This window comes from Aplysia californica, unplaced genomic scaffold, assembly GCF_000002075.1.
Source record: "Aplysia californica isolate F4 #8 unplaced genomic scaffold, AplCal3.0 scaffold00692, whole genome shotgun sequence".
Lineage (NCBI taxonomy): Eukaryota > Metazoa > Mollusca > Gastropoda > Aplysiida > Aplysiidae > Aplysia > Aplysia californica.
In genome coordinates, this window is record NW_004797962.1 from 122,520 (window position 1) to 143,422 (window position 20,903).

General features: G+C 39.2%; 2 protein-coding genes across 2 annotated transcripts in view; one reads left to right on the top strand and one right to left on the bottom strand.

Annotated features, from left to right (window-relative positions):
* The window catches only part of LOC101846918 (glycerophosphocholine acyltransferase 1), a 16,734-nt gene extending 12,856 nt beyond the window's left edge, over positions 1-3,878 (bottom strand). The window contains exons 1-3 of the mRNA XM_005108475.3: positions 3,407-3,878; positions 2,140-2,293; positions 902-1,040 (exon numbers count right to left, since the gene is read on the bottom strand). Coding sequence (XP_005108532.1) covers positions 902-1,040; positions 2,140-2,282 — 282 coding nt within the window. The 5' untranslated portion in view covers positions 2,283-2,293; positions 3,407-3,878. The remainder of the gene's footprint in view (positions 1-901; positions 1,041-2,139; positions 2,294-3,406) is intronic.
* A 1,989-nt stretch (positions 3,879-5,867) lies between these two features.
* Positions 5,868-19,248, top strand: LOC100533445 (TGF beta-inducible nuclear protein; the record flags this gene model as incomplete). The annotated part of the gene is given in 9 exon segments (NM_001204722.1): positions 5,868-5,878; positions 9,311-9,378; positions 10,751-10,870; positions 11,822-11,972; positions 12,834-12,918; positions 14,171-14,265; positions 16,345-16,485; positions 17,718-17,769; positions 19,124-19,248. Coding segments are annotated over 9 exon segments (783 nt in total). The 3' UTR covers positions 19,192-19,248.
* Positions 19,249-20,903: the final 1,655 nt, after the last annotated feature.

Below are 20,903 nucleotides of genomic sequence, written 5' to 3' on the forward strand. Positions count from 1 at the left end.
GAGAGAGAGAGAGAGAGAGAGAATTTAAATCAAGATCTCAAAATTAAAAGGACAGAATAATTCCCTGCAAACTCATTCCCTATACGTTCAAACTTTTCCTAACAATGGTGTTACTACAGTTAGAGAATTTCACTTGGAAAATTAAGAGTCTTTGTTTTAGTTAGCATTTTATAGCACTGGCAACACAATTGGGTCACATTAAGTGCCAAAGACTAGAGGTGTTACAAGAGAGTAACAAACACAAAAGAGAAGGAGGAGAGATAAGGACAATAGATGTTAGATAGATATATAGGCAAGAAGGAGCAAACCACACCAGAGCACCCGCCAACCACCCACAATAAAGTCTTTACAAATCTGAATGTAGTGAGTTTTAGTTTTTGTACAAGTTTTTTTTTTACAGTAGAGGGTTTTACAGTGCTCGCAAGCGGCAACTGCATAAGGTCATATGAGCGCCAAGGGATGGGTGTCAACAGAGAAGTCTTTACAGGGAATTAGACTGCTCACCTCTCTAGCTTCAACAGCACAAGGTCTGCTTCGACTATCAAGGCACCCCGGAAATAGCAGGTCACAAGAGAGTGACAAACATACAAAAAAAAAGTAGAGGAAAATGACAATAGTTAGGAGCAGGAAAGAAAAAGCAGCAGTTCCCTGTTGTAGATCAGGCACAGTTATGAGCGTGACATGAGTCAGCCCATTTACAATTCTACTAATCTTGAACGAGAAATGTCCCCCCTTTGGGAATGGCCTAAAGACACTTCAGTCAGTGGCACTGCCCCGGGGGGGGGGGATAAGAGTTTTACGGCACTTGCAACACAATAAGGTCATATATAAGTGCCGAAGATTAGAGGTGTGACAAGAGAGTAAGTAACAATGACATTAAAAGGAAGAAATCAATTTGAACCTTAAAAAAGTCCTTGACATCTGAATCTGTCTTTTCGATTGGATCTGTGACACTTTCATACAATTCTTGCATATCTTGTTTTAATGAATTGCGGCCCATTTTTCCACGTTCATCCTTCTGTATGGTGGTGGATTCACATCTTGAGATGGTAATGTGGAACAAAACGACAAGAAAATTATTAACTTGTATGAAAAAGTAGCCTTAAAACCCCCCCAGCTTATCAACATAATAGTATGTACCACAATAATAACAAATTGTAAAACTGGTCAACAAACATTATAAGAGTGAAAAGGTTCTTTCTCATTTCAGCAAGCGTTCTAAAAGCATATATAATAAGATAAAAAGGAGATTTACAACATCAAGTTTCAACAAATCAGCTCATCTTTCGATGTCTGCAATACTTTAAACTTTGAAATTAAATTACAAAATTAAATAGTCTCATAAATTTAATTAAAACAGAGAGAATCTGAAGACATGAACTCCACCTACCACTACCTGTGCTCAATTTATTCACATACGGATGTCAAATAGAATCTGACCAGTAGCCTAAACAAAATCTAAAAAGTAGCCTAACAAAATTGTTATAATGCAAGATTTTGGTAACCATTTTTTTTTTGGGGGGGGGGGGGGGGGGGGTGTAAGTATTTTACGGAGCTCGCAACTGCATAATAAGGTCATATGAGGGCGCGGGACACATTAAACATTTTCAGTTGGCAGGGAATTTTCAATTTTGCCAGGGTGGCAGCCGAAGCCTACTCTTATCGATTTTAGACCACAAAGAGATCTTTAACGTGTGAGCAACTTGCACATGGGACCTCCGAGATTTTTTGCCCTGTCGAAAAGGCAAGGTGTAGATCTTTCCTACCATAAGACCAGGGGTGAGGCTGAAATACAGCAGTAAGAAAGAACAAAGGAGTAGCAGTAGAAAGGCCGCAGAAAGAGTCAGGAGCCCAGAGGAGGGGGCAAAGGAGGTGAAGGGGTGGGGGCAGAAAGTGGAGATGAAAGAATATTGTAGAGAGTAGAAGAGGTGAAAGGAGACAATTTTAGATAAGAAAATTTTTTTCGTCTCGTTAAGGAGAGGCGAACACCTCAACCTCTAGGCCACGAGAGCCCCCTACAAGATTTGGTATCGCACAAATTTTACAGGAAACACGAGAAAACAAAAGACTAAATTTTAACTTTACAACTGGTGCTCTACCAGGACAAAAAAAGGATCTATAGAACTCTGAGGTAGTCACCCATTTTCTTTTTCCACAGCCGCCATCATCTCTGTTGGTTGGGGAATACTGCCATTCATTGGTACAGCTGAATTGGAGGCATCCACGCCGTTTGGACTCACAACACGGCTGTCCATATGACAGACTGCATGAGAGGCACTCATTTCCAAGTTTCCTGGAAAGACCGTTATCAAAATACAACAACAAAATTAAAGCTTACATAATTTACTTTTTAAGCTTTCTATTATTGAAAATAATAGGGTCAGTTTGGAAGTAGACCTCTATGTTAGTATCATGTTATAAATATAAATGTGTGTGTGTGTGTGTGTGTAAATATATTATCATACCTTAATCAAAGCGGCTAGCCGTACTTAAGTACGGCTAGACTGAGAGTCTAGCCGTACTTTTTAAGTACGGCTAGACTGCCAGTCTAGCCGTACTTAGATCTGGGTTTGGCCCAACTGTAAAGTACACAGGTCTCATTAGATCTAGATTTAGTAATTATTCAGGTTCAAATACATGCGAGTCAGTAAGGCACCTTTTGGTTTTGTCTGAAAAAGAAATACTTTAGGCAATGCGAACTAAAAATTTCATTTACAATTCAACCATCAATATTAAGTACGGCTAGCCTGACAGTCTAGCCGTCCTTAAGTACGGCTAGCCTGGCTGTCTACCCGTTTAAGTACGGCTAGACTGCCAGTCTAGCCGTACTTATCTTAGTAGGCCCTATTAACATTAAAAAACAGGAGGTTTAAAATACATGCCCTGTCATTAAGGTACCTGGTTTCGTCTCAAATACAAATACTTTAGGTACTGCACACTAAAAATGTATATTTACAATTCAGTAGGCCTATTTTTTGTAAATGGTCAGTCTAGCCATCATATTAAGAATAAGTACGGTTAGACTGCGAGTCTAGCCGTACTTAAGTACGGCTAGACTGCAAGTACGGCTAGACTGCCAGTCTAGCCGTCATTAAGTACGGCTAGCCTCTTCCTACATTAATTGAGTGCATTTCTTTTTGTTATAACGCAAAGAGAAACTAGATTCTAGATCTAAATCTAGAGTAGATCTAGATCTAGATCTAGATTAGATTCTAGATCTATATCTAGAATCTAGATCTATTATACTTACTTAATACTAGATCTATTGACTTTTAGATCTAGACTAGAGTCTAGATCTAGAATATATAGATCTATACTAGATTCTAGATCTAGATCTAGATCTGGATCTCTTGTTCTGAAATAAAATAAGACGCAACCAATAGGCTTCACATGCATATATACACACCTTATTCGTTCGTGTCCACTCAGTCAGCTAGCCCAGGTTTCATAGTTTCATGAAAACGCAGACTGGTAGAGGACCAGGATGCTTAGCCTAGGCTAGATCTAATTACAATTCACACGAATCTTCCACAATCCGCAGAGAAAACAGTGTGTGGAAAACACTCGACTCGTGTTTACGTTTTGCACAGCTTAAAGATGATTGGTCTACGCTGTTATGTCTCAGCAGTGACAGCTTGGCCAGTCCTAGCCTAGGCCTACTAAGCTAAACTCTAGGCCAACTGTCTCAAAACTCAGAGCTTTTCTTATCGGTATGGCAGGGTACACTCATGCGTCAAGTTTTATTTGTGTAGAATCTAGGCCTACACAATAAAAACAAGAGATCAACCCCGATACAGACGAATAGCAAGTAGCCTAACTAGGATAGGATGAACGCATCTCTCGCCTGACCCCTCGTCTTGGTGGTGTGTTCCATGGTGTGACCCGTATCATTATCATAAATGATGCAACGCTATTTTCATTTTCTGACAGAAAAACTAAAATTGCGAAGGCGCAACTAGGTCAGTGGGTAAACGGGTCGCGCTGGCATCTGGTTGCCAGGCCCCTCCCCACAGCAGGGTAAAAAAGATAAGGACGATTCTCAGTACCATTTGAAATACGTGGCACATAATGTATTCACTTACCATACTCTCCACCAAAGTCGATCGTTCGTCAGAACGAACAGACATCTTTATAAGGAAAGTCATAACTCTGATTTTTTTTTTCTGACATAGGCCTATATATGTAAATGGAGTGAAAGACAAGGCAAAGTAATAGGCTATAAACTTAGTATAAACCGTTATAACGTCCGGTGTCGCAAAAGTAACAGTAGTAACAGTTATAATTAAAACATGGGGTGTTGTCGAAGGGACAAGTCAGCCTTGGCAGACTTTAGCCCAAGAGTGGAACTGTGGAACCAGTATATTATAGATTTAGCTCTGCCACGATGATACTTTCTTGGGTGAATATAGTCCTGGTTGCTTTGGCATAGAAATCCTGAGCCATCTATCATGGATGCTATGTGTCAGCTTCTAAGCTAATGTCTATTCACTTACTTAATTTTACTTTTTCCTTCCTCTGGTATCCTTAGGATGTCGAGGGGAGGTGCAAGTTTCGGTCCTGTGCTAGGTGTGCAGCGTCTGTGATAGATAGATCTAATATTTTATGTTGTTCCAGGACCTTTTTATCCCCATATCCAGCCAGGTCTTTATTGGTCTTCCTCTTGATTTGAAGCCGGATTCTTGGGTGTTGTAAGTTCTAGCCACTAGGTGCTTCTGGGGCATACTGGTTAGATATCCAAACCATTTGACTCTAATTGACGCTCTATGAATTTTATTTCTGGTGGTATTCCAGTTTGTAGAAGTTTCGTTTCGTTTCTTCAATGCAATCAATAAAATGTGAGGAGTCAGGGGAGGTAGAAAGACGGATTAAAGGAGTCAAAGGAACCCTGACAAACTACGTCTAAATTTGAAAGAACTGCAGAGTCGCCCTACCATAGACAACTGCACCCCCACCCCTCCCAACACTCAACGGCAGCAGAAAATAAAAAAGTAAAAGCTAGTAATATGATGGGATCTCTCTCTCTCTCTCTCTCACTGTCTCTTTCTCTCTCTCTCCCCCTCCCCCTCCTCTCTGTCGGTCTCTCTCTTTCTCTCTGTCTCTCGCTTTTTCCCTGTCTGTCTGTCTATCTGTCTGTCTGTCTCTGTCTCTCTGTCTTTCTCTCTCTCTCTCTCTCTCTCTCTCTCCCTCATTTGAAGTATTTCATGTGTTTTTTGAAGAGGGAAGAATACCATAGGCCTACTTGTTCTTCGAGACACTTCGGTCCCCTTTAAAGCCATCTTATTTTTTTTTCAACCGTGATTTCTTTCACTCCAGGTCGTAGATCTAGTCAATTTAGAATAATTTTGAAAATGATCTTGATTACACCCACGCCAACTATGATATTATTCATCAGGCAAGGTGGTTCGTTCTCAAAAGCAGATGGTCTGCGAGTGGGTCCACGTATAATGTTCCAGTCAACACACGCGACACGTGCTATCAATTACCAAAATAGTCGTGACACGTGCTACGATTACAAAACACAAAAAAGTAGGCCTACAGTTTTTGAAAACTGTGAATGCAAAATGGCAATGCTATTTATAAGTTATGTGAATTCCCGCACAAACTTTGACCGAATCTTTGACTCGTTATGTTAAAATCACGATGCTTTTGGGCTAATGATGATCACTGTGCCAACCAAGAGAGATATTAATGCTCTTAGTTTCTATATTGACTGTGTTTTATTGTGCGAAATAGTTTTATCTAGCTCTGGATACGAGAAAGAAGAACACTTTAGAAAGAAACATTGAAAAGAAATATTGCGAAAAATAGATATACGAAGAAAAGCAATTGTGTCACCGGAAATTGCAATTCTGCCTTTCCACAACATTGTCCCAACATGGTAGGTTGGAATCAGAAATTGCTGCATTTATTTTACTTGTTACTCGTGTAATGTTATTGTTCGAAAAATGCTTTTAGGATTTATATGAGGAGTACCATATAATCCATCTTACAGGGAGTGTGGTATAGGGTTAGAGGCCTCCCAAAGCTTTATTCCCTTTCAGACTTTCAGCTTCCTTCTCAGCATCTCAGCAATGGCAGTGAATAATAAATAGTGATTCTTCTTTCTTGGCTTGGGGAAGTGGCTATGTTGGGCGCGATCTGTCGATTTGCGCGATCCATCGACCGCTGCGCATTTGGTTGATCAAGGAAACGCGCGACAATCCATCGATTGTTGCGCATTGTGTTGATTAGCAGATCGCGCAGCGCGCAGCGCTTTTTGTCAATCCGTTTCCCCTGAGTTTTAGTTTTGTTATGTTTTGATGTCGTCCAGTGTGTAATTTAGTTTCACTCTCCAAAGTCAAACCGAAACTGAATGGAAGTAACTGGAAGTCAGGGTTGTCTATTATAACGAACTAATCGAAGTGACAATTCGAGTCCGAATAGACAAAAATTATATTCGGACTCTGATTTGAGTCCAGTGTGATGTCCGTTCCAACTTCCGACCCTTGTGCCTTGTTTCTAAATATTTCCAGCATTTATTAACATTTTTTTCGATTATAATGAAAACAATTGAGACGTGAGCTTTAATATCCAGCGACTAGATCTAGATCTAGATCTAGATCTATCTAAACTGACCCTCCCTGCGTCGATCGTCATAGTATGAACAAAACTAAGTTGAGCTGACCTTGCCTTGCCGGGGGCAAAGTTAATTGTTTCGACCAATGAAACTGTGCGTAGCGATCGCATTCTCGGCTTATGGGGGAAGAGGTGTTGGGAAGGGGCCACGGCTGTCGGTTTAGTGCGATGTGATTTTAAAAATAAATTACAGAAAAACTCAACACTCAACAAAATCAAATTAAACATGTGGAAAGACAAATGGTGGTAGAAGTAATGGTGATGCTGTAGTGGTGGTGGAAAAACCCTGAGTTGTCGGTTATCGTGTACTTTGACACTGCTATTGGGTAGATCTAATGAGAGTGCAATCAGGGTTAGGCCTCTATACTTATAGGTCGGTGAGTATCACTCCGAACACTTATTCATTATGGAGTGGTTGGTTGTGCTCAAACTCAAGGTGCTCTTGTTCAAGGAAACAATAAAGAAAACAATACTTGTATATAATAAATGTTTAATCAACACACAACAATTTATCACAAGCCATTAAATCTTGACCGTATTTGGAATACCATGTGAAGTACGCAGCCAGTCACATCCGTCCAAATACTGAGTGCAGGTGCTCGATTTTTAAAACGTCGTGTCAATTTATCTGCCTCACTCAACCGTCAACATTTTAAGTAAGTTCATCTCACAACTCTTCTTGGATGCTCAAACTCAAAGACTGACGTGCTCAGTAAACCAATTTTCTTTTTTAAAAATTCACTTCATTATCATAGTTTATCAACAGAATGCGCAGTAAGTATATATTTCAAGGATCGACAAAAAACGCTGCTCGATCCGCTGATCAACAGAATCGATGGATTGTCGCACGTTTCCTTGATCAACCAAACGCGCTACGCGGTTGATGGATTGCGCAAATTGACAGATCGAGCCCAACAGCTATTCTCTCCCCGGGTGAGATTAGTGAGAATAAAAATACAATTGATCTCTCATCCCGGGTGAAACCTGCCAGCGGTGGCTATTGTCACCCGGTGTGAAACAAGACCTGTTTTTCCTAAATTCTGAATACTTTCTATCGGTGTAGTCTAGGTCTAGATCTAGTGATCAAATTGACAAAAACAGAAAAAAATGGGCGATTTTATGAGATTCCCGCGATTAATTGAATTCTGATGTGTTTTTCAGGGTTAGGGTTAGATTCTAGATCTAGGGACAAAAGCGAAATATTCCTGAGGCTATGAAACAAATCGCACATCGGAATTAAATGCGGGAATCTTAACAATGGCAAAAAAAATGATATTTTATAGCACAAAAGTTGGCGCTTTTTCGGTAGTTCCCTCCCCGCAATTGTCATTGGCTGGTTTTGGCCCCAACAGTAGGGGGGTTTCCGTGGGGCTCAAAGCCTGTGCCTTAATAAAAAATGGTGGGGGGTTTCAGGGGGGCATGACCCCCTGAATTTTACAGTAATTTAATGTTTTGCAGTTGTTAGTAATTTTAGGTTTGATATCTTAACTCGCCGCGCATTAAATGTATAGGTCTAGATGTAGGCTCAAATAAGGGGGTTGGGAACTGCCGAAAAAGCACCCAAAAGTTAGCCGCGTGGTGTTGGGCCAGAGACTTTGGTTGGGCCGGCCTATGTCTATTTATAATACCTCCGGTTTTGGCCGTTAGTAATGCTGAAGAAGGAAATTTAAAAAGGCGAAGAGAGAACTGGGCCCAAAATCGGAGAATAGTAAATTGTCAATGGTCAAGCTGTGAACCAAGGGCTCCTAATCAACTATTATCCATCATTCTTAAATTATTACTCTGGGTATATCCCAATTCAATTGCTATTGTATTATCAGTTCGTTCATGCTTGCCCTACTCAGGGTTAAGCCCCAATTCAATTGCCATCAGTTCATGATCTTGTTATTTTTCACATTCCACTGTTTGTTTTGAAACTGAAAAATAGCCGACAGCACAGCATTCGCCTCTCTCTTCCCCTTCCAGTTCCCCAGTCCTGGTTTGACCCCAATTGTAGACAGTGTAGCGTCGCATTTGTTAGATTCTATCGATCGCCTGCTTTGCGGACGAAAGAATTGCAGACAGTCACCTCTCGCTCTTTTCCGAATGAAATATCGATACCGAGTATTAAAGTCAATATTGACATTCGAGTACTTTTGGGGAAGACGACAAAAAATCGATGGCGGAAATACGTCATCAATATGTGGGCCAATCATGGAGGTGTGCTAGGTGCTCTCTGTAGCTTCATGAAATTAAATCTACCGTAGGCTACGTGTAGGCTAGGCTATGCCATGCGATTACTATCATTGCTATCATAATCATTATCATGTATCAATTTTTTTGTAGTACTAATTTGTAGCCTTATTTGTACTGCAATTTTATTCTTTGTTAAAATCAAATTATTGATTGTTTATATCCACACGTTGTTGTGGTTTTGGACCTATTGTAACTGTTTACTTCTTGTTGTAAAACAGACTTGTTAATGTGGGTGGTTGGCGGGTGCTCTGGTGTGGTTTGCTTCTTCTTTCCTATCAAACATCTATCGTCCTTATCTCCCCTTCTTTTTTTATGTATGTTTGTTACTCTCTTGTAACACCTCTAATCTTCTGGTGCTCATATGACCTTATGCAGTTGCGAGTGCCGTAAAACCTCTACTAAAACTAAAGACTTGTTAACTGATGTGACTCTGTATGACTATTGTGGTTTTCTTTTTCAGCCTCAGAACGAGTACATCGAGCTTCATACAAAACGCCATGGCAGGCGTTTGGATTATGAAGAGAAAAAGTAAGTGTTTTGATGTGTAAACTTCAACGATGTAATTTTTGTTGTTTCTATATATGTGTCTCGACACAGTGGAATCTGGCGCTTGTCAGTTTTTGGACATGTGGAGTTACTGGTATCACTTTAAAGGTTTGGCGACTTCCAAAGCTTGACAGTCCTTAGAAACTGCAAATTTACATTTTTGTGCTTTAACTCAACATTTTTCAGTAAAATCCAAACAGGTGTTTTTAAATGGACCTTAAAGGTGTTGAGTCAAAAAAAAAGGTAAAAACTGCCAAGCGGACAGGAAAACGCCAGTTTCTTCGATTTCATTATTTTGATGCATGAGCGCTTGATTTCATCACAATGCCTCACATATATATATATTTTTGACAAATTATGGTTTTTACCCCTCTTACATCTAAACCTTGGTCATTGTAAATGTTTACCCAAGTAAACTTTGTTACGTATTTTTTCTTTAAAGCCCTTTTGTTGCCCCATTTTCTAGCTTTGTGTCATGAAAGTTGACAAAGTTTTCTTTTCCTAGTTGCCAGTAATGAATGTATGTCCCACTAATCACCTGGCTCTATTGTTTCTACACAGAGATTTAACTACAAGCACAGTGTTGATTTACATTTAGGAGAACAAAAATGTGCACATTTGTAACAAATTTAAAATAAAACAGGATTTGTTTCTATGAAAGTGTTCTCTTGTGAAACATAATATCAAAGTGAGTTTAATAAAGCGAAAAATTTCACTTTTTGACTTAAAATTGCAAGTTGTTTAAAATTGATGGCTGTTAAGCACAATTGGGCTATCCCGAAAAATGCTGTTTTGAGAAAAGCGAATGTAAAGTTTTTCCCCTTGTTCAGTTTCTTTAAAAGACAAGGAGAGTTTCCTCTATAACCAAACAAATATACACTCCAATGAAACCAAACTTTCTCCTGCAGGTAGGGCAATGCCCACTTTTGGTGTAGGTAAAGATTTCTGGAAACCCTCCAAAATCTGGGTTAGCCCGCTTGTCCTTAAAAAAGTGACCAATAATGGGGATGAGGAAGATGGCGCTATCGAAGACCCCAGGTCCGAACATGAGAGGGCCAGATCCAGACAGCGAGTCCGCTGAAACAGAGTCCGTTGATGTCTTGGCTAACTATCTTAGCTGAAATTCTGGGCCCACAGTAGAATGCATAGCCCTTGACAACAGAGGGGTTACGGAGATGATCTGATAAACTTTTTGCAATTTTTTGTTTGTTTAAAAAAATATATATTTCTGCCTCATTGTACTGTCCATTTGCTCATTTAGAAATATGATTTTATGCAGAATTTTAAATGACTGGGTAGAAACTGTTTTTTTTTTTTTCTTCAATGAAAATCACACATTTTATCTGACTTTCAGGCGTAAAAAGGAGGGTAGAAGACCCCATGAAATGGCCGTGAAGGCGAAAAAGTTAAGAGGAATCAAAGCAAAGTTGTACAACAAGAAGAGACATGCAGAGAAAGTACAGATGAAAAAGACGTGAGTACCTTTCTTGATTTAAAAAAAAAAGAATTTAAGGTGCTTTTGATGAATTTTGATCACAAAATTGTTGGACCGAAGAATGCCCATGATTTAAAAATGCAGTCGGGTAACAAACTGACTGTCTGTTAAGAGTTTGATGTTTTTACCCGTAGTTATGAAACTGAATATATTCTTATATCGTATCAAATACCATGATTCACTTAGACACATATTCTGGAAGCATAGATAGATCTTGTCATACTTTGAAGAAGGGGGAGGCCCTAAATAGAAGAAAAGAAGTGGACCTAGCAACCTGCCTTGGAACCATAACAGTCGCAATGTCTGACAAGAGCAGAGTGTTTTATAGCAGGAAGGTCAGAGAAGCAACGTCCTGTTACTGGAAAAGCTAAGAAGAAGATATATGATTGGATAAAATACATTTGTACGTAAACTATGGTAAATGCTCATTAATTATTGCTCCCAGGAGTGTTAACATTTCTCTGGGTTACTTGTGGATAAATGATGAAGGCAATGCCTTCTGTTGTCTTAAATTTTTGTAAATGAGATTTTTCTCTGTTATTTTTATCCTGATATGTGACTTAGTACTTAATGTAAACCCTTTTTCCTGCCCTGAGCATCTTACACCTGTGCGTATAGAATCATTTTAACACAAGTTAGATTTTTTTTTGGTCATTTGAGTTGATGCGTTTGGTAGAATGATGCTTATCACAATATCCTGTGTGCCTTTTTAAGAATGATGCTAGAAAGGCATTTCTCTTTCTTGTTCTCTAACTTGCAGGTTGTGTTACATGCTGACATTTAGTTCGTTGTGACTACAGGAATTTGTTAATATGCTATTATATTAATAATTATTGAAGCTCAAATAAGTATTGAAAAGGTATTAAATAATTTGCTAGGTTAAAAAAAAAATTTTTTTTCTTTACACCTGTCAAATTTACATTTTTCCAGTATCAAGATGCATGAAGAGAAAAAGACGAAACAGAAGTCTGCAGACAACGACTCACAGTTTGGCAATCCCAGCTATTTGTTGGAGCGTGAGAATCAGATCAGAGCCAAGGTTCTTTCCAACACTATAAAACAGAAACGTAAAGAAAAAGCGGTGAGTGCTGGTTTTAGTGATACGCATAGCAGAGTATAGCATTACCAATGGAGAAAAAGGGATCACTTTTCACTTAAGCCCTTTTTAGTTTGATGCCTCAGAAAGAGCTTGCTGTGGGTGGTGGGCGGGTGCTCTGGTGTGGTTTGCTTCCTGTTTCCTATTGAACATCTTTCGTCCTTTTTCCTCTCCTTCTTTTTTATGTTTGTTACTCTCTTGTAACACCTCTAATCTTCTGGCACTCATATGACCATATGCTGTTGCGAGCGCCGAAAAACCTCTACTAAAACTAAAAAGAAAGAGCTTGCTTCTCTAAGCATTATGCTTAGAATTATTAGAAACTTTTAAAAAATCTGTTCATAATTGGAAAAGTTACAGGGCTCAAAGGTATGACAAGATGGAGTTACCTTTTTGAAGGAAATTTTTCTTCAAAGATGACCACCCTACAGAAGTTTCTGTAATATAATTCAACAAGAATGTACCTCCTCATTGCTGCTTGTTGGTTTATACTTCCTTAATTTTGCTCTTTCTTTCTGTCTGTACGTCTTGCTTTGTCACCAGTGCTAAATGACTGCTCTTGTGTTGTCATGTGCTTCTGTTTCCCTAAAACTCACAAACTCCTCATCAGTGGGTGGTTGGCGGGTGCTCTGGTGTGGTTTGCTCCTTCTTTCACATCAGACATCTGTCATCCTGATCTGTCCTCCTTCTTTTTTATGTTTTTTACTCTGTTGTAACACCTCTAATCTTCGGCATTTATTTGATCTTATTGTGTTCCAAGTGCCGTAAAACTCTTACTAAAAAAAAAAACCTCATCGGAATCACATTTGATCTTTTTGAGCATTGGAATTGTTTCTGTTTGATCAGGGCAAGTGGAACGTGCCCATCCCCAAGGTGAAAGGCGTGTCTGAGGCTGAAGTGTTCAAAGTTGTCAAGACTGGGAAAACAAAACGTGAGTTTACCGGGGTAATGACATTTTTGTCCCCTCCCCCCTAACTGAAAATACTCTTCTATTTCCATGAATTTAAGAAGTAAAATATGTTTTGCTGTTAGGCCGTCGTGATTGTGGGCGCTGGATGTGTTGGTCCTTGTGCCAGTTTAGTTGGCCGACATTTGACAGGGTTCCTAGGGGTCTTGGAGAACTGGAAAAGTCTTGGAATTTTGTTTTTGTTTTCCAAGACATTGAAAATTCTTAGAATTTTGGGAAATTGGCAAAATTCTTGAAAAAGTCTTGGAAAAACAAATTTTAAATTAGATCTATTGTAAAAATGTTTCCTCGAAGTTTGGAAGGCTTCGACTTTACGCATTTTGAAGTGTACCGCCATGTATTTTTACATGTTGAATGAAAAATTTCTACCAAAATGACACTTTAATTGTCTTGGAAAAAAGAAATCTGGTCTTGAAAAGTCTTGGGGAAAAAAAAATATCCGGCTCATTATGAACCCTGCTTGTCAGCAAGGTTGATTCCACTTTTGAAGTGCGGGACAAGTTCTGGTGGATCAATAATGGGTGTACTTTTGAGTACTGTGGCTGTAGGGTGATAGATTTTCTCCCAGTAGCAAAGGAATTTTGGATACTTTCCTAATTTGAAGAATTTTGTCTGTTACACACAATCTGTTCTGTTACATGATCTTGCTTGTTCATTGTCATGATAATGTTGTGGTAAAAAAGTATTCAAATACTAAAAAAGAGACAAATCATGCTTGTTTTTTTTATTTGGTGGTATGGTAACTTAAGTTATAGTATAGTAATGATATTGAACACTCTACGGTTTCACTTGACCTACAGTTACGTATGTAAAGTTTTTAGGTGGGTATTTGGCGGGTGCTCTGGTGTGGTTTGCCCTTTCTTTCCTATCAAACATCTTTGTCTTTATCTCCCCTCCTTCTTTTTTGTGTTTGTTACTCCTTTGTAACACCTCTAATCTTCGACACCTATATGACCTAATTGTGTTGCAAGTGCCGTAAAACTCTTACAAAAAAAAGAGTTTTTAGATCAGAATGACTTGGAAGGGTGAAGGTCAGAAGAAGGATTAGATGATGAATGAGCCAGAAAGCATGTGTGCACTATGGTTAGATGAAATGTTGTTTTCTTTTGGGTTTAGATCCCGTAAACATTGTCAGTACACAGTTTTTGCTATGCAGCTATTGGAATGTTGTTATCATTTTCATTGGAATAATTCACTTTATGCTACTCTGTTCTAGGAAAGGGATGGAAACGCATGGTTACCAAGGTGACTTACGTGGGAGAAGGGTTCACAAGAAAGCCTGTCAAATTTGAGAGGTTTATTAGACCAATGGTAAGTATGATCAAGTTTTTGCTCAAATTGTCCCATTTTGTCCACCCCCCGCGGCAGTGCTACTGACTGAAGTGTCTTTAGGTCATTCCCAAAGGGGGGGGCATTAACCATGTTCTTATGTACAGTAGAATTGTAATTGTAAATGGGCTGATTCATCAATGTCATGCTCATAACTGTGCCTGAACTGCAACAGGGAAATGCTGCTTTTTCTTTCCAAATCTTTACTATCGTCTTTTTTCCCTCTACTTCTTTTGTATGTTTGTCACATTCTTGTGACCCGTTATTTCCGGTGTGCCTTGATTGTTGAAGCAGACTTTGTGCTGTTGAAGCTGGAGAGGTGAGCAGAGTATGTCTGATTCCCTGTAAGGACTTTTCTGTTGACATCCACCCTTTGGCGCTCATATGACCTTGTGCAGTTGCGAGCGCCGTAAAACCTCTACTAAAGCAAAAAACAAACTTTTTTTCCAGAGCTCATTCGATTGTTCCCACACATTGTAAAATATTCTGTAAACCTGAGATTCTGGATGGGTGGCTGGCGGGTGCTCTGGTGTGGTTTGCTTCTTCTTTCCTATCAAACATCTATCATCCTTATCTCCAATTCTTCTTTTTTATGTTTGTTACTCTCTTGTAACACCTCTAATCTTCTGGCGCTCGTACGACCTTATGGAGTTGCCGTAAAACCTCTACTAAAACTAAAACTAACTGAGATTCTGGTGGTAAAATCTTTCAATGATGAGCACATTTGTGTCTCTAAATAGACACCTGTCAGATTTACACTTCCGTAGAAGCTATCTTGTAATCCGAAGCATTTGAAAAGTTTATTTGTATAGGATTGTTTTTTAACTCTATCCGTACACCATGTTTTACTATCATATCCATACGATGTGGGGGAACTCTGTGCCAGCACTTTCCAAAGAGGAAATTTACTAGTCAATCTGATCCGTATGATTTGCATAGCAGTCTGTCAAAATGATTTTTTGAGAAATACTGAAAGTTTCAAAGAGATCTTTGTACTAGAAGTATTCTAAAATGTGAAGAATACACCCTGGGCACAAAATGACCCCAGTGCGTACAGATAGGGTTAACTACTTCATCCATGACTTGGTCTATTGTTGTATGGGTTCTCTTTGAAAATCTTATCTTGATAATTTTTTTTCATGAAGATTGTTGTAGGCTACATTATTTTTTTTTGGTCATGACTGGCGTTTGGGGTTTCTGCGTCATATTGTTTCCTTTCATTCAAAGTAAATTTGCATTGTCTGTTTGTGTTGAATGTGGGAAGCGAGTAACTCCGCAAGTTTTTGAATGGGGAGACGGTCACTTCATACTACTAATATTTTGTTTCAATCTACAAAGTGTGAAGTGGGTGGTTTGGCGGGTGCTCTGGCGTGGTTTGCTTTTTCTTTCCTATAAAGCATCTATCGCCCTTATCTCCCCTTCTTTTTTAAAATGTTTTTTTACTCTCTTGTAACACCTCTGTTCTTCTGGCGCTCATATGACCTTACTTGTTGCGAGCGCAGTAAAACGTCTACTAAAACTAGAACAATGTGTGAAGTACCGGGTGGTTGCAGGGCACCACTGGTAGGTGCCACTACCTTTTTTTTTTTCTTTTTGTTTGTCTGCTTTGCTTTTTTCCCTGCTCTAAACAGGTGTTACTGTGTCAGTCTGCTTCTCTTTTCTCTGATTCGGTGGACAAGTTTTGAAGTTTGTTTGTGGGTGGTTGGCGGATGCTCTGGTGTGGTTTGCTCCTTCTTTCCTATCAAACATCTGTCGTCCTTGTCTCTCCTCCTCCTTTTTTTTTGTTTGTTACTCTCTTGTAACATCTCTAATCTTCGGCGCTTATATGACCTTCTTGTGTTGCAAGTGCCGTAAAACTCTTACTAAAACTAAACTAAACCTCCTTCTTTTTTGTGTTTGTTACTCTCTTGTAAAACCTCTAAACTTTGGCACTTATATGACCTTATTGTGTTGCAAGTGCAGTAAAACACTTACTAAAACTAAAGAAGTTTGTTTCTTTATGGTGTTGTTTAAAAAATGATGTTGTGCACTGAATTTCTCTCAACTTTGCTGTCTCTGCAGGGTCTCCGTTTCAAGAAAGCAAACGTCACGCATCCAGAACTGAAAGCTTCCTTCTTTTTGCCCATCATTGGCGTGAAGAAAAACCCTAGCTCTACAATGTACACAAGTCTAGGTGTCATCACCAAGGGAACAGTCATAGAAGTAAGATGGCGTTATAATTGCTTGCTTTGATTTTTCCAGATCTCGGAAAATACTTTATATAGCGAGAAAACACAACTGATAAAAAAAACCCTGTAAATTCATTGCCATATAAAGACGAAGGGCTACAACTAAGATGGCTGCTGGATCAGAAAAGTAAATAAGAGTTTGAGCATTTATAATGTATACAGTTGAATATATGCTCTAACTGCTACCTGTCCAAGAGAATTTCCTTTGCAAATGACCACTTCCCCCCTCTAGCTTTTTGTCTATATTCTGATGACACTGTCCCAAGGCGGTCCATCTTCCGAAGACAACCATTTTTCCCTCGATAAATGGTGGCTGTATTTGGCAATTTCTACTGTTGGTCTATTATGCAACAAGCCTGCACTTACCAAAAGCAAGTGTCTCTTTTATTAGGTCAGTAATGGGTCTGTGAGGTAAATGGATCTATAGTACTGTGTGGATTTTGTTCCAATAAATTTAGATTTCATTGAATTCCTAAGCCTTTTTAAGCTTCGGAGAAAGACAGTGCTACTGTGATATGGGTCTGTTTTGGTAGAGACGGACTCAAAGATGTGATGTAGCTGTTACTTGATTTGCCATGGCACACGCGATATCTGAATTCAACTCCAGTGCAGGGATAAAGTTTATTGAGTCTCTCAGTCTTTCTGCTTGGACCTTGTATCCCTCTCTGTCTGGGTGGACCCTCACACAAGCTGGGTTGAAGTCCGCCTCCTAAAAGATCTAAATTTTGTTGATTGGGGCATGAAACCCAAAATATGAAAAACAGTAGTAGGCCCTACTGGAGTAGTGCAGCGGAATGAGAAGAGGAGGATTGAAAGTGGGTGGTTGACGGGTGCTCTGGTGTGGTTTGCTCCTTCTTTCCTATCAAACATCTATCGTCCTTATCTCCCCTTCTTCTTTTTTATGTTTGTTACTCTCTTGTAACACCTCTAATCTTCTGGCGCTCATATGACCTAATGCAGTTGCCAGCGCCGTAAGAACTGTACTAAAACTAAACTAAGAGGATTGAAAATTTACAATCTGGGATAAGCTTTTATGTGTGATGATCCTGAAGTGAAAATGAGTGCATTTAAAGTTTGAATAAACTAATTATTTTTAAACATAAAAAATAGCTAGGAACTTGCACACCAAGTCCTGACCATTAGCCCACTTTTCAACATTCATTTCCCACTTTGAATTTTCAATATTTCTTTCTTCGTGCAATCCAGGTCAACATCAGTGAATTGGGTCTTGTTACACATTCTGGAAAAGTTGTGTGGGGTAAGTTGATAATGCAAGTCATAGAGGAATGTATTTTCTACATCAGGGCAGCTAAGTCCATGCCCATTTCTTTCTTTGCTTGAAAACAAATTCACTGTATCAAGGATGATTCCATTGGATGTGTTGTCCATCTGAATTTTTTTTTACACTTTGATTTTACTTTTTACAGAAGATAATTGAGATTTTGTTTCATAAATTGATGGCAAAATTGCTCAGTACTGATTTTCAATTATAATTCACCCCGCCTCAGTACTGGAAAGAATTTTTCTATTTAAATTCATGTGGAATTTGTTTTTGAATACCTGAGGGTCACAGCTTGTGCTGTCTGTTTTCTAGTCTTGTCTGACAGAATAAAGGAAATACAATATCATATAGTCGCTTTTAAGCACAATGGGCTATCCCGAAAAATGCTGTTTTGAGAAAATTGAAGGTAAATTTTTTGCCCCTTGTTCAGTTTCTTTAAAAGACAAGAAGAGTTTTCTCTATAAACAAACAAATATACACACCACTAAATCAAAACTTCTATAGGTAGGACAATGCATACTTTTGGTGTAGGTCAAGATTTCTGGAACCCCCCGAAATCTGGCTTTGCTCGCTTGTCCTTAAAAGTGACAATATGTAATGTTTTTACAGGCTTTTTTCCATTGTTCTGTTCTTTTGCCATTTTGTTCTTTTTTTGAGATGTATTGTAATTTGTAAAGGAGAGTCTCTTGTGTTTTGTTATGTTTCTTATTTCTTCCAGTTGTCTCGACAGTCCCAGTACTAAGTGACCTTTTTTGTACTCTGTCTTTGACTGAACTAGGCTCCCTCTTATAGTAAAGTCTGCTTAAATCATCGTCATCATCAATGCCTTTCACCCCTGGCAGGGTATAGGCCACATACAAACTCTTCCATTTATCTCTGTCCTCGGCCATCCTTCCCAGCTCGTTCCAAGTGAGCTTCATCTCTCTCATGTTCCTTTCCACACATCTCCTCTATGTTTCTCGTGGCCTAGCCCTGCCTCGTGCTCCCTGTGGGTTCCACTGCAGCGACTGTCTTATAATGTCTGCTTAAATGGAACAAGTTTATTAAGTTTAACCCAAAAATGGTACGGTAATAAACTGAAAGAATATATATATATATGAGTAAGATCCTGATTTTTTTTCTCTTCTATTTGAGCTACTTTTCTAAACCAAAGAATATCTGGCAGTCTCGCAGATTTTGATTTAAGAAGTCTACTGTATTTATCTGCGAGATAAATGTTTCGGTCTCTGTTAGGCTCTGTATGACACTTATTTAATTTGGAGGAACTTTTTACCAGCATTGGCTTTCCTTGAACTGTTGTGTGATTATGATGAACTGTTTTCTTTTCCAGGTAAATACGCTCAAGTGACCAACAATCCGGAAAATGATGGCTGCATCAACGCTGTGTTGTTAGTGTGATCTGATGTGCTGGGGCGGGAGGGGACAATGTATTATAATAAAAAATGATGTAATCCTAAGATTCTTTCTTAGTTTTTTTCTCTTACTACAAGTGGTGAGAGGTTGCGGTGATGGAGCAGTTAGTGCGCTCGTCTCCGAAGCAGAAAGTCCGGTTCAGACACAGGTTTTTTTCGCCCCCTGCTGCCCACCTAGCAGTAATGGGTACCTGACTTCGAGTTGGGGAAGTCAAGGCGGCGTGGAAAGGAACTGGCCACCCTACCACAATATGCCGAAGGCCCAGGAAGTTGTCTCACTAACAATGCAATCCCCAATATCCCGATCGGATGCGGGAACAACTTTTTTACGTGTGGTTAAGTTTGGAGCCACCTTTATTTGTGTTTATGTTAGTGTGCATGCTGTTTTTGAGTTGGTTGATAGTATGGGGAACCAGTTGGTTGGGGGGCAGACCTGATTGTGTCGGTGTTTAGATTACTGTTCGTTTTGCTTTTTCCATGCACACTACTGGACTATGTAAGTGGGTGGTTGGCGGGTGCTCTGGTGTGGTTTGCTCCTTCTTTCCTATCAAACATCTATTGTCCTGATCTCTTCTTCTTTTTTGTGTTTGTTACTCCCTTGTAACACCGCTAATCTTCAGCAGGGTCTTATCCTTTTCAGCCTGGGTTGGTCTTGACCACGACAGGTAGGGTGGAAGCTTGTCTCTTAAATGATCTAAATTGTGTCAATGAGGGCGTAAAGTGCCTACATTAAAACCAAAAATAAAAGTTAATTACACTACACTAGTTCATAAAATAAAATTCAGGGTTTTTTTGGGTTTTTTTTTTCTTTCACCATCTGATGAACTAGAAAAGTAAAATCAGGAAGAGAAGCAGGTCATGTGGTATGACTCGTAGATAGGAGGTCAATACAACTGAAAGTAAACTAAAACTGATTACCCCCTCTGCTGCCAAATGATTGAGTCAAACCTCACGGAAGACTGGATGAACAAATGGGCCACAGGTACGACAGGAAGGATGATGTATGGCCACATGAATAAACCACTGGTCAAAGATCCAATCAATGAGTTGAGGAGGGAAGATCAATCCCTAATCTTCCAACTTAAAACAAAACATGTGCCCCTCAATCAACATCTCAACCGAATTGGAGTAAAGCAGTCTGCAGCCTGCCCACTAAGTGACTACCCCTCAGTCAGAGACAGTGGAACATCTGTTTTTCTGTAGAAAACTAACTGATTTGAGGGGATGTTTTCTTCCCAAGCTACCCCACACATATAATTGCCTCTACTCCTGAAGACAACAATTAGAACAGACATGCAGCTATTATTACAGAATGGCATCATGCAGAAGAGTTAATGCTCAGATGCTACTGGATCACTAACAATGTGCATCGAGGCGGCAAAAGCACCCGTTTGTAAGAAATCAGTGAACACACTTTCAAACACTGTTGTTTCACATTTTAAATTCATTTAATTCAACAAGAGCACTGAGATGTACAACAAGAAATCTACAGTCTTACAGTCACCTGTTGAAGACAATGTTTCCCCTATTGACGTTAAAAAAAAAATTTAAAATAATGATAACAGATAACATTTGTATAGCGCAAATCTCCGCTTAACAGCTAGCTCGATTCCTACGATTCCTAGTTTGTAATTATCGGGAACCGCCCGCCACTAATGGAAACTGAAAACGTACATTTTTTGTGCCTTTAATCAATGT